Raw genomic sequence first — 14,811 nt, forward strand, 5'->3', positions numbered from 1 at the left:
ATCCGATGTCCGGCGTTATAGCACCAAAATTCATAGGGAGTCGAACCCTCAATGTTTGGCGGAACTCAAACCCACTACCTGCGGTGTTACTTAGGCAAATTTAATTAAGACACGACCTTTGGTGGGAGTTTAACTCTACACCTTTGGTGTTAATTAGGGCGAATTAGGCGATCAATTTCTTTATAAGAAAGCGTGAAGCTGAGGCGAATTTGAAGCATCAGGAAAACCTGTGGTGATAATCAAGGCAAAATTAATTAAGGCAAACTTAATTATGATAGTTCATTAAGGAACTCGAACCCACAACATTTGGTGAGAGTCGAACCCACTTTAAGATATGGGTGAACCGGCCACATGTCTAAGTTTGATTCCAATTGATAGTGTGAAGGTTGAGAGTCGAGCCCAACACCTCTGGTGGGAGTCGAACCCCCGACATTTTCTGTTAAGGCGAAGTTAAGTAGGGCACTCGAACCAGTTGAACCCCAACCTTTGGATGGATTCGAACGCATGACCTGAGGGGTTAAGGCAAAGGTAATTAATGAAGTCATAGTTAATCAAGATGAAAATTAAAGGTTAAGTAACACGACCGCCCAACAATTTCCGGTTTTCCGGGAGAAATTGTAGTAGAGGGTATATTACGACTACACACGTGCAAAAACTGGGCATAGAAAACACATCTCTGCCCAAATATGAGTCAGAATGCGCCAGCTCTCCGGCACCGACCGCCATATTGCCATGCTATGTGTGACGCCACGTGCATGGGACTAAGCCATCGTCTGCTGAAAAATCAGCCACCGCACCACGTGGGTCGGGGCATAGCTGCTGTTGCTGTATTAAACCTAAACGCCGTATTTTCCCCAGATGACGTCAGAGGCGTACTCCGCTGTGTCAGAAACTTGAAGGCGTCAATACATTACTGGGCGTTTTACAATTTATCTTTCGGCCACACAGACAAGTTTGCGCACGCTGGGCTTATCGTGCGAGGCGAGCTCTCACCAGGTTCTAGAATGCAGCTGCAGCACAGTGAGTTGTATGATACGCAACATCATTTTTTCTCGAATGCAAACCGATGCGAAATGGAATCTCTGGCACTCTTTGGCCTAGATGCCACCGTGACAAAACTTTATCAGTCATGTGAGTCAGACACGTACCCAAGGGAGGGCCCGGGGGGGGGGGGCGGCCCCCTCCCCGCCCACGCCACCACTTCTCACACACATTCCTAAAGCGCCACCAAATCAATGTTGAGACTTGACAGCGATCCGGTGGTCAACATTTTGTTGCCGTTTTCACTCCTTTTGGATAGCGGTAGTTATTGACATCTCCTGGGGTGTGCAGGCCAGTTTTCCCATCGATTCGGTGCTCGCGCGATTGACTCGAGATGCATTCAGTTGTCACCGTCTATTCAACGGTCACGCGCATCGTTGTTGCTTCGTTAGTTCAACCGTCTTCGTCTAGACTGATCCAGGGACTAGGAAAGGGGATTCAGTTTGTGGTCAGCTGGTCTGTATGCACGTGGAACGAGTTGCGGCCAGAGAAAATGCCAATTGCGTTAAACTTTTCTTTTTGTTTCATTATTTCCTCGAGTAACGGCTCTCCGCGACACTGGCAGATACTCGGAACCATATACCCGTGATATGGGTTAGATAAGGTGGAAAATAATGCGAGACAGTGTCCATCATCAAACCCTGTAATAACCCTTAAACTCATAGGCAATATGACTATCACCCGTTAACTCGTCTGGTTTTCCCTAATTGTACAGCAATTTTCGTGCAAAATTGGTAACTTTAAATAAGAGTCCCAAGGAGTTGAGAAATTAAGCGATCTACTAAGGGCCGAGACAACAGCCAAACAGGAAGCAAAAGCGAAAATTAACACATTTAGCCATTGTTTATGAAAATATGTATGGATCAGCATATCTTTATTTAAAAAAGGGAAACAGAGAAAACGCCGCCGGAAGTGGAGGACAATTGCGTGTGTTCTGAAAGACGCTACTACAGCTATCATTAGAGCCACCTAACGTAGCCACTTCTCTGCTGTGCTTATGTAGGCGTTTTTGTAACCTTCCGCGGCGGGCACAGTACGTCTAGAATCGCAGCTTCCTGCACCATACGCGGTTGTACGCGACTGGCGGCTACGCATCGTTACGTAACTTACCAAATAACAATACGAGTCGGTTGTGGCACTTGTTAGAGCAGTGAACGAGGGATCCAAAAGAACTGTGATTGTTCCGCAAATATTTATTTCTGTATAATTCTTCCGGAGCTAATTCAAAAAACGCTACTATAGTTGGACAGAACTTAAGTCTGCAATGAAGCCCCGCCAACGCCCGCATGACCACCAGTCACTGTTCCTCCGCGAGCCTGCAAGTAATACGTACTTCAACTTTTTCTGTTACCCAAATAAGTGACTACAAAAATAAAATCATTAGCGCGTAATTTTATACCTTTTCCCTCACCTACTATAGTGGAATGGCAAATGCCTAATTCTTTACTGAGCTGAAATAGCATGCTTGCTTCGCTACAACTATTTGTTGTGAAGTTTCACTTCAGGTGGCTGTGAAGTTTCGTAAAACGGGTGCACCAGCGAAATGAACTGCACTGCAGACTTTTGAAGACTCCATACATTTTGTCCATGTCTGTTGCACACCTCATTGCTTCTGCCTATAAAAATACTTTTCAAGAACAGCAGACGCTCCGGAGGTATCAAGGACGACGCCATTTTGAAAGGTCGCATGACGATGATTTTGTTTGCTTCTGTGATTGGCTGGTGGAGTAACCTAACTCCGCGCGGTCCATGTGCCTTTGTTGCCAACTGCTGTTTTTTTTTAAGTTCTATTCTACTAAAGTAATCGTTATTTCACAATTTTGCTTCTTTACTTGTTCTTGGCCGTGTTCTTTCTGCGCCTTTCCTGCGCGAGCCCATTTGACGTGGTTCTTTGTTTGCCAAGTAAAGGAGAGGTGTATCGCATAAGCATACGTGTAAAATACACCTTAGCTCATTTCTCTTTTGTGGGTTTACGCGTTCCTATAGCGAATGGTGGGCGTTATTCACATTTGTACTAGTAAAGGTACCCCCCTCATTTGCATAGAAAAGTTAGCTTTGGTTGCTCCCCCCCCGAAAAAAAATCTTCGGTACGTGCCTGATGTCAGTACACTGATGAGACAGCGCGCACACTTGTGTATTAGGGACAGAGCTCTCGAGACAGGCAACGCTTAAGAATACCGCGCCGCCACGGTGGACCGGATTTTGCACTTTTGCTGAGAGAGGTGAGAGAGGGAAACCTCTCTTACAGGCCCTAGTCGATGCAGCAGGATGCAGGTGTTGTCAAAAGGCAGAAATTGTTTGCAGCCTCGCAACACTGCCTCGAAACCTTTAAATTTCCGCTACCTTTGCACTTCTTTTTTAATACGGAAGGTAATGATCCAGCGAGGGCCATAACTGCCAGCTTTACAACAATTTTGGATGGCGCGGAATATCTATGTCCCATATCTAACCACATTCACTCCAACTTGGGTCACTCGGTAGTCCATCGACTGATGAATAGAGCGTCGGCCTGCTGTCCTATGGGAACCGGGTTCGAAGGCAACCATCGGTCACTGTGTATGTGACTCCGGGTATGTGACACTGGGTACGTGACACTGGGAAGGTGACACTGGGAAGGTGACATTGGGAAAGTGAGACTGGGTGTATACCGCTCTTCAATGAATCTCTTTGAAATCAACTTGGGTCGCTGGGTTTGTACCAGTCTTCAGCAACAAAAAAAATCCTTGAGCATTTCTCCGGTGCTGGGCGGAATAAAGCTCGCATTATACAGCATGTCTTCAGGAAATCTAGTTCAAATATTTGTTCACACGTGCGCCACACCCGGGCTTCGCGGCAGTGCCACTAGATGGTGCAGCCTGTCCAGAGGACAGAGGAGCCCGGCTACAGTACATGCCTCACACTTGACGCGTTTCGGCGGTAACAAGATGATGCGTCGCTATATTGCTTCAATGTTAATAACATTAACGTCAACAGTCATCCTGAAATCTATTCCGCCGGAATTCTAAACATATTTTTAGAAGGTAAAGCATTATGAAAGGGCCAGCACGGTTGTCCCACTCTTCACGGGCAAGTGACTTTGTAGAAAACCAGGCCTCGACAGTTGCTCAGCAGAGCCAAAGCGTGATACACTTGCTCTTTCTTTGTCAGCTCTCGCTTTTATTGAACCTACCGAGCATCCGCCAAGCACGCGCGTACTGACAGAAGCAACGACCTTAGTGTAAGGGAATGCGAGCATGTTGCAACTGTGTTAATGCGAAGTCACTGCTGCTGCCGCTGCTGTAGGCGAAGGAATTTGCAGAAGGCTTATATCTTTTCAACGAATAATACCCTTTCAACCAACTTTTATGTTGCCTTAGCCTCGCGTTTACATAAGTTCCGTTCGGCCCCAAGTATCTGCTACCACAAAACACCACACCTTCTTTACATGGTCCGAATTTTTATCTAATGCTTAGTCACTGCGCCGTCCCCGAGATCCTACAGCCTTTCACTTGCTTTTCGACTGCTGCGCACATTCCGGAAATTTGACCTTTTTTGCCAAGAACACAACGTCGAAGCACACTGTGGAGCATGCTGAAGTGCCGTTGAAGATGGATCGCCACAAACTTGCACAATTTGCAATCCCCATAGAAAACACCTGATTACGTCGAACGGTGCAGGTGGGTTTGCCACCACCAACACACATACGTCCTGCTTCCTAAAACCAGTCTATAAACCACGAAGACGCATCCTGAGCGGCTCCTCACCTGACGTTGCCGATGGCGGGTAGCCCAGACGTGCCCTTGAGTAGCGCGTGCAGTTGGTAGGTGCGGAACGCCAGCGACTCGAGCATAGCGCGCACCATGTGTGCGGGCCGCGTGGACGGCGACAGTCCAAGGAAACCCGCGGCAGCGTACGCGTCATTCACCGGGGCCTGCACAGCAACGGTCACTGGAACTCGCTTTTTCCACGGCATAACGGTGCTAAATTGTAGGCGAGGAAAAAAGAATTCGCGCAGAAACTCCTCTTGGAGTTGCCCAAGTATGTGAAAGCATTGTGCCACCTGCTCATCGTTTCCACTAAGCCCGGCGTCATTATCAACATTTTTGAAACTTGATCCAACCACTATAGATGACAATGCTGCGGCGACGTGAGCTGCTGCAAAAGGCGGCGCAAGGTGAATTGATGATGCGAGCAAACTACTGCGGGTGGTGGAGCCAGGTGCGCTGGTGTCGTTTCGATCATTATAAGCCATTATCGCTCTTTAGCGCCTCATCCACCATGCGTAGAACCGTCATGATCGCTAATAAAGGCGAAGACAAAGGATGAGAAAACCACGGCACGGGCGTGTCGCCGTTTTGCGTTCTCTTCACCCGCCTTCATCTTTATTAGCGGTCAGTACGATATCTAGTAAACATAAACTAGGTCAAACTCAAGTTCTGAACCTTCATGAACCGTGATCAACCATACACCGGCGGCGCCTGTGTATGGGGCGGCCGCATAGGCGTGTGTGCTCGTCGCTTAGTTCGCGTTGAAGCGAGATACGCAGGCCCAATCTTGAAAGTGATCGTGAACGCGATAACTGGTCAATAAACCCAAACATACTACCTGAAGGCACCAGTGCTGCTGGATTCGAGAACCTCTCTATTTAATGAAGGGTTAGTTCTAGTAGATAAACATAAGTACCCCAGAAAGTGGATGGGAAAATGGCGCCGTGGTAGTTAAATTGGTAAGAGCATCGCACGCATAATGCGAAGAAGTGAATTCGTACCCCTACTGCAGCCAGTTGTATTTTACATTCACTTTCATTTCCATTAAATATGATGCCTTCGTTTCAGTTATTAAATACAAGTAATTTCCCTTATGCTGTCTTTGGAGTCTTTGTTTGTTGGCTTCGTAGATATGACTAGTAAAAAGCGGGCCCTTCGGTTTCCTTTCTTTTCATTTATATATATGCATCCATCAATAAATAACTTTATCTCCGAATTACAAGCTATGGGAATAAGGTGCATGTTGTTGTTTTGTAGATTACGCTTTACTTCAGGCAGGGAATGACGCAAAAACATAAATCAAACCCTAAGCACTGTGGTGACCGGTGTAAACTGAGCTTTCACTAGCGCTTCAACGTACACAGAATGCCAATGCATTACGCTACTCTCGTTCTCATGCCCAGCAATAATTTAGGCCCGGACACCTTTTTGTCTGGGATACGAAAACACCCGACTTTACTAGAACACGGACGCTCTAGATAAACCGGCTGACCGACCAACCGACCAAACGAACAAAAGAATTCAGTACGCTCGCTTACAAGCTATGTACACGTGTGCAACAGCTCATCGTCTTTCTCTGTACCTGCCTTTGATGTGTTTCGTAGCTGTTGCATACGCCCGTCTCCCTCGGTTGTTCGTGCTTTGTGTAGTAAAGATTCAGTTGCAAATCGGCGCAGTCTACGTATGTGTCTATGCTGTCCCTGTACGGTTCGCGCTGACATGTTTCAACATGAATCGTGACTAACTAGCCAGGCTTTCATCTCTTTTATCCGCAAAGGCTACCTCGCAGATGGCACACCAACCGGGCTTATATTTTGCATGCAAGCTGCATCGCTGCAGTTTTGAAGGCAAGGTCTTCTTTGGTGACTTCAGGTGGATTTGAGGTTCGTGGCATCCGGCCAGCTTTATCTCATGAAATTAGACTGAGGCTTTGTAGCACATGGTAAGACAACAAAAAAAAAAGGTCAAAACTAAGCTTCAAACTGAAAAGACGCACGAAGTTAGCGTAGCTATGTACAGAGCAGTATTAATGTGTAATTAGCACAAGAATGCTGAAATAATACCCAGACAGGCTGATTCAAACTGCACACGCCTAAGCCCAGAACCGGGACTCAGACTTTACTGAACAGTAAATATGGGTCGATGCTTTAGACAGTGCTGTTTAAGCAACAACCCATGTGGTACACTAGTGCACCAAAGAAAACATTGTATTACTTCGATGTCAATCACTGTCGACTCGCCTTTCTCGGTGTTTTCTTCAAGCAGTACGAACAGGCCATGTAAAGGTTTCTAAATGTATCAGAAGTCGAGGGGCTGATACTGAATTGAGGGAATCAAATAGTCAGTGAAGTGTGGCAATCACTCATTAGATCCGCATAGCATACAGTGAATGTTACCACGAACAGCAGACCGAACTTCGCTGCAGGGCGAATTTTTCTTCACATATCTGCTGCTTTAACTTAATAACTCAGTTAAACTTCAAAAAAAGAAAACAGGGGGATCAACAATACTAGCCCACCCAAGTGCGCTTCGATTGGTTATTAGCACAGTCTAAAAATTGTACTTAAATTAAAGCGAATAGCACTATTTGACCCTTTCAACCGTTTTCATGGTCGGTGGTTGTCGGAATTGCACCACAAATACGAAGGTGCCAACCCAAAGGGCACGTTTCTCGTGAAACGCGAACTTTGAGATGTTGCACGAGACGTGAGAGTTTTGTGGCGCCTGAATCTTTGTATGCATAGGTCAAGCGCTCGAGAAGGACAGGCTATCTCTCTCTCTAGTGGTGGTGGTGGCTGCGGGGGAGGAGGATGGCTCTCGCCGTCCACTTAGTACTCGCGAGGCTATGAGACAACACACGTGTGAGGAATCGGCATATATTTCTAGGAACCTACAATACCGCCAGAGATGTCCTGGTTAATGGCTCTGCTCTAAATGGAATTACTCAATGAAACTTCAACCGCCACTTAAATCTCCTCACTGCAACAACTACTCGCTTTCCAGCGCGTCATTCCTTCAGCAAAGCCAATAGCTTTTAGAAGCATTCGGCTATTTCATTTTCATTTACATTGAAAGTAATCGTCAATGGCTTCTGCAGAATTTTTTTTTCTTTTTCACATGTTTCATAATTGTGGTACATGTTCACGTGCTAGCTGTTAATGTGAATTAACAACTCACCAGTTACCTACGTTCGCTTGGCAGCTAAACGTGGGTGCCGCGCATATTCTTTGGCTGAACAAGCATTTCTACAAGTAAATATATGTGGTGGTATCAAGACATTTTAAGACTACAGCTCCGTTTTCAAAACGTCATTTAGCTATTACAGTCGAGTTCAACATGACCTGAAACATGGTGCCGTGGCTGATGGTGCATCAAGACTGAACGGCGATGCCATCATATGGCAAATTGCAGATTTAAATACCACTGAAGTTGTTGCTATATATTAAACCAATTTTTTCGTATAATGCCATTGCAGTGGATTCGTGGAGCCCTTTAAACCACAGGCACTCCATGCCTAGCTCATATTGAACTTGCTTGTACGTACAAACACTGTCACCTTTGACATATACCCCTGCGCAGCGGTAGACTGCTCCCACGGTCCGCCACCTTGCGAGTAAGTATTGGAAGCATTTCTTACTGTGCGAGTCGAGCATCTCCTGGGATTCGCGGTTGATTTCAGCAATCGTGTCAAAACGGTGACCTCTGAGCTTGGTTTGTAATTTTAGGAACAGAGCGAAATCACCAGAGGTCGAATCCAAATCTGGCAAATGACCCCCGTCTTTCACCTTGAGGCTCACCAGTTGGAGCGAAACTTGGGTGCACGGGTACGACGCGGACACGGAGCAACAGTCTTCACAGTGAAGAGGCCCAACGTCTCCGCGACCCAAAAATGGTTAGGTAAGCCCTCTGGTTAGGTAAGCCCTCCGTTACACAATCGGCGTGCTCATCGTCTTTTTGACGTTCACAGTCTATGGTGCAAAATTTCTGCAGCGCAAAGCACTTAAGTGCAAAAAAGCACAAAAAGGAACGAAGGAACAGTCACAGTATTGGGCACCAGAAGTTTGTGCCACATGGCCAGACCATGAAGAGCTAGCTTCACGGCCAAGCTTTAGCGTGCCTTAAACCGGTCGTTCACGAAAAATAGCCCGATCTGCGGTGCGTGAGAATCTGAACGCCGCAGGACGACGATGCACCATGTCCCAGAGTTCCCGGTGCAAGCGAGTTTCTCGCCGGGAACAACGTGTTTTCTGTTCCACAAGCTCCTTGCCACCAGATATGGCTCCCGCTCACATCACTCTGTTCGCAAAACTAAAAACCCAGCTCAAAATTCGACGCTTCGACACGATTGCTGAAATCAAACATGAACCATTCAAAGTGTTCAACTAGTTCTGGAAAGGATTCCAGGAAAAATTCGCAAATTGGCAGGAACATTGGGAACGATGTAGTGTTGCGCGCTGAAACTATTTAGAAGGTGCCAGTGTTTGAATGTGCATGAATAAATTACTTTCTTGAAAACAGATCTACTCTCCGAAACTTCTTGCTGCCACCTTGTAGGAAATGCATGGGGATCAACAGGACAAGTATCATGTTTGTTTTACCCTACAAGAGGGGTAAGAAGTATCATGACAGCATAGACACACTCGAAAACAGTTGCTCAACCAAAAAACAGTATTTGAAGAAACACTAACCTGGAGGCCACTGAACGCAGGTATAAAGAAGACCCCCGCCGAGTCTGCAAACAGAAATTATGACGCAGAATTACCATAGGATAATTGCAGGCATGCTACTCAACGTTGCAGCTTTACAATGTGACACCTGTGGGATTCTAAGGGCTATGATTTCAGTACCTTCGTGTTCAATATATCTCTTGCACTTGCCCTATATTTGAAAACTTACAAAATAGACACTCTTCAGGATTTGCAAGTGCGCTTCTCTGCACTGCAGATTTATCCAAATAATGGTGACACGGGTCATCATTCAGCTGAAGACGAATTGCTAGCTGAACATGCTGGGGCCTGTCGCTTGTGCATGGTTTCGTCACGAGGGCCACGCCTACATTCCCCATGAACAATACAAGCAAACTCATTGTGTGTAAGCACTTAGCCCCAATAAATATGCAGCCATTAATTGGACAAACCACCTCGCAGGAAAGCTAACTTGACAATTATGGAAACGATCACTGCACTTCCAGAAACTTGGCCACTTTTTTCGCGTATGCTTTGTGTTGTGCACAAACCTTTCAGCAACACTTGCGCGCTGTATACAAGAGACATGCTGCACATTGCAACTTTGAGCAGCATTCAAACATCTCTGCAGGGAAAACTGATCCTGCGCTTCCTCATTCTTCATCACAACTTCTAGCTTCCTCAGCTAGGCTAGAAATACTGTCCGAGCAGAAGTACTGCCTGGACACCAGTAGCGCAGTACTCGAAACGAACTTGTTTCACAAGCGTCATGGCCATACTTCGACCCGCCATTCCAGGCTGCCACCGCTTCATATTTCAGCGGTGCACCTTGATGATGGACAACTTTAACCGAGCATACATGCATTTTACCGTTAACAAAACAGCGGCGATGTAGGTGGTAATTCCATCGGCACTGGTGCAACACCGCCTAGACAACACTAATGGACACTGGCTGGTGGCAACGCCTTCCGACTATGTCTTCAACAAAGTGCTACGAAGGTCATTTTCCACACTCTTTATTGAAGGACGAAAAAATTACGCGGATTCCTCCACATATGTATAAACAAAGGGTGGGCAGGAACACTGCAGGACCACCTCCAAGAGGCCACCAACATAGTTCACGCCTATGCAGAACAGTGCAAACTCGCCTCTGTCCCCCCCCCCCAATATTTGTGCTCTAATAGTCCTGCAGAAGAGGCGACAAGACTCGGCAATGGACATACAACTCTCCCTGGATTGACATAGTCACCTACCTACCTCAACCATCAAGATCCTAGCGATCACCTTCCAAGAAAACTGTGCAGACAACGAGTTCATCCAAAAACTAGATGCAAAGACATTCCAAATCAAAGGAATGCTCTGAAGAATTGACAATCTGAAACACGGCATGAAACAACGAGACATGCCATGTCTGGTAGAAGCCTTCATCGTTTCTCGAATAACCTACCTCCCCCCTATGCCATTCTTCAGCTAGGAGAAAGGCAGAAGAGAAACACTATCACCCGAAAGGGCTAAAGAAAAGTCCTAGCTCTACCCACGGTTACATCAACTCCGCGTATGCTAACAATTGGACTGTGTAACGCCTTAGCAGGATTGACTGAAGCCCACCTCACTACGTAGAGAGCGTGCCTATCCAATATTGCAACTGGTCACCACGTACAGTAAAACCTCGTTAATTTGCCCGTCATTAGTTAGCAAAATCGGATAATACTGACTCATCCTTTGGTCCCGGAAGGCGCATGAATTATTTCATGCAATGAAACGCTCGTTAATTCAGACGTACTTGGCCACACATAAGTTCATTCGCACATCTCTTGCAGATAGGCGAGCGCCGGAGCGCTGCAAATGTGCGACGTAAAACAGCAAAGAAGGCGTTAGCATCCACCGAAAAGTAGCAGCAGAGTCCGCATCGCCATAGTCATCAGTGGAAATAGCGAGTGAATAAGATTTGAGAGCAACGATAGAACGCTTCATGCCTATTTGCACCTCTAAAGCCTTTATTTTTGCGTTTACTGCCGCGCAGAGCGCCGCGTTCGCCAAGCGCCTTCATGACTGCGTAGTCGCCGTCCATGATCGCGTCGACAGCGGCCATGGTTTCGTCCGCAGAGGTAGTGGCAAACAGCACTTTTGTTTTGACGAGCTTTTGAGGATGAGTAATACCGGCTACATTGTGATGGACGGCCGCCAGCTTACCGGCGAAAAAATAATTGGGACCTTCGCACCATATTGAAAAGCGTGTTTCAGATGAGAAGGCACACCGCAGTCGCACTGTGAAGGAAGTCGCGTGGCCTTCTCCGGTGTGAGCGCTAATCAGCCAAGAGAGGATAACTGCAGCTTCCGCACTGCTTTTGTGCAAAATAGAGACAGGATTGGCTCATTTATTCAGTCAATAAAAGCGTGTTGGCATAGTAAGCATTTGTTTATTGATTTCTTGATGCTCTCCATAATTTGACATTCGGTTAATCCGGGCAATTTTTTTTATCCCGTTAAAACCAAATTAACGAGGTTGTCTAGGCTGGGCCCCCTTCGCAGGCAATTGACACAACGGCTGACATGGACATGCGATAAACACTACGAACCCCCCGCTTCCACTGAACGTGAACCCTCAACACCGCGAAGGGAGAAGACAAGCCAGAGCTCAAACACTCGAAAAACAATATAGAGACTCCAGCATTACGGCGTATATGGACGCTGCAGAGGCGCAGCGGTGGCGTAGAGGTAGAACACCCGCCTCGCGTGCAAGAGGTCCGTGGTTCGAATCCCGGTGCCGGCAATTTTCCACCGGATTAAAAAAAAATCCGCGTGTTGATAAAATTGCACAAACAGGCCTGGTGTGTGGCCTGATCCCGGTGACCAGAACCGGTAACGCACTCCCTCACCAGAGCAGGATTGGCCACCCTGGTGCAGTACTTGGCCACAACCTCCTATGAACACAACAATCAAACCCCGGCGCTCAGTCTCCAGCAGCTGCGAAGCAACTGACCACGGCGGCGGTCAGGCCTGCGACGCAGCAGAGGGTGCTAAGAATCACTGGCTCCGGACAGGCCGCCATTGGAATATGAACTTGGCAACGTTTAAAGCTAGAACGTTATCTAGTGAGGCGAGTCTAGCAGTGCTATTGGAGGAATTAGAGGGCAGTAAATGGGATATAATAGGGCTCAGTGAAGTTAGGAGGCCGAAAGAAGCATATACAGTGCTAAATAGCGGGCACGTCCTGTGCTACCGGGGCTTAGCGGATAGAAGAGAACTAGGAGTCGGATTCCTGATTAATAAGAATATAGCTGGTAACATACAGGAATTCTATAGCATTAACGAGAGGGTGGCAGGTCTTGTTGTGAAACTTAATAAGAGGTACAAAATGAAGATTGTACAGGTCTACGCCCCTACATCCAGTCATGATGACCAGGAAGTCGAAAGCTTCTATGAAGACGTGGAATCGGCGATGGGTAGAGTGAAAACAAACTATACTATACTAATGGGCGACTTTAATGCCAAGGTAGGCAAGAAGCAGGCTGGAGACAAGGCAGTGGGGGAATATGGCATAGGCACTAGGAATAGCAGGGGAGAGTTATTAGTAGAGTTTGCGGAACAGAATAATATAAGGATAATGAATACCTTCTTCCGCAAACGGGATAGCCGAAAGTGGACGTGGAGGAGCCCGAACGGCGAGACTAGAAATGAAATAGACTTCATACTCTGCGCTAACCCTGGCATCATACAAGATGTGGACGTGCTCGGCAAGGTGCGCTGCAGTGACCACAGGATGGTAAGAACTCGAATTAGCCTAGACCTGAGGAGGGAACGGAAGAAACTGGTACATAACAAGCCGATCAATGAGTTAGCGGTAAGACGGAAAATAGAGGAATTCCAGATCAAGCTACAGAACAGGTATTCAGCTTTAACTCAGGAAGAGGACCTTAGTGTTGAAGGAATGAACGACAATCTTGTGGGCATCATTAAGGAGTGTGCAATGGAAGTCGGTGGTAACTCGGTTAGGCAGGATACCAGCAAACTATCGCAGGAGACGAAAGATCTGATCAAGAAACGCCAATGTATGAAAGCATCTAACCCTACAGCTAGAATAGAACTGGCAGAACTTTCGAAGTTAATCAACAAGCGTAAGGCAGCTGACATAAGGAAGTATAATATGGATAGAATTGAACATGCTCTCAGGAGCGGAGGAAGCCTAAAAACAGTGAAGAAGAAACTAGGAATTGGCAAGAATCAGATGTATGCGTTAAGATAGAAAGCCGGCAATATCATTACTAATGTGGATGAGATAGTTCAAGTGGCTGAGGAGTTCTATAGAGATTTATACAGTACCAGTGGCACCCACGACGATAATGGAAGAGAAAATAGTCTAGAGGAATTCGAAATCCCGAAGGTAACGCCGGAAGAAGTAAAGAAAGCCTTAGGAGATATGCAAAGGGAGAAGGCAGCTGGGGAGGATCAGGTAACAGCAGATTTGTTGAAGGATGCTGGACAGATTGTTCTAGAGAAACTGGCCACCCTGTATACGCAATGCCTCATGACCTCGAGCGTACCGGAATCTTGGAAGAACGCTAACATAATCTTAATTCATAAGAAAGGGGACGCCAAAGACTTGAAAAATTATAGACCGATCAGCTTACTGTCCGTTGCCTACAAAGTATTTACTAAGGTAATTGCAAATAGAATCAGGAACACCTTAGACTTCTGTCAACCAAAGGACCAGGCAGGATTCCGTAAAGGCTACTCAACAATAGACCATATTCACACTATCAATCAAGTGATAGAGAAATGTGCAGAATATAACCAACCCTTATATATAGCTTTCATTGATTACGAGAAAGCGTTTGATTCAGTCGAAACCTCAGCAGTCATGGAGGCATTGCGGAATCAGGGTGTAGATGAGCCATATGTAAAAATACTGGAAGATATCTATAGCGGCTCCACAGCCACCGTAGTCCTCCATAAAGCAAGCAACAAAATCTCAATAAAGAAAGGCGTCAGGCAGGGAGATACGATATCTCCAATGCTATTCACAGCGTGTTTACAGGAGGTATTCAGAGACCTGGATTGGGAAGAATTGGGGATAAAAGTTAACGGAGAATACCTTAGTAACTTGCGATTCGCTGATGATATTGCCTTGCTTAGTAACTCAGGGGACCAATTGCAATGCATGCTCACTGACCTGGAGAGGCAAAGCAGAAGAGTGGGTCTAAAAATTAATATGCAGAAAACTAAAGTAATGCTTAACAGTCTCGGGAGAGAACAGAAATTTACAATAGGCAGCGAGGTACTGGAAGTCGTAAGGGAATACATCTACTTAGGGCAGGTAGTGACGGCGGATCCGGATC

The 14,811-nt window shown here is 46.5% G+C and overlaps 1 protein-coding gene across 2 annotated transcripts in view; it reads right to left on the reverse strand.

The window, feature by feature from the left end:
* LOC142573119 (glycerol kinase 5) overlaps positions 1-14,811 on the reverse strand; it is a 227,708-nt gene that overhangs the window by 31,500 nt on the left and 181,397 nt on the right. Inside the window, exons 14-15 of one of the 2 annotated variants that reach the window (XM_075682640.1) lie at positions 9,476-9,519; positions 4,785-4,951 (exon numbers count right to left, since the gene is read on the reverse strand). In XM_075682640.1, the coding sequence (XP_075538755.1) occupies positions 4,785-4,951; positions 9,476-9,519 (211 nt within the window). The remainder of the gene's footprint in view (positions 1-4,784; positions 4,952-9,475; positions 9,520-14,811) is intronic. The other variant, XM_075682641.1, reaches the window with a different exon arrangement.

The sequence above is a fragment of the Dermacentor variabilis genome, chromosome 2 (assembly GCF_050947875.1).
Source record: "Dermacentor variabilis isolate Ectoservices chromosome 2, ASM5094787v1, whole genome shotgun sequence".
NCBI lineage: Eukaryota > Metazoa > Arthropoda > Arachnida > Ixodida > Ixodidae > Dermacentor > Dermacentor variabilis.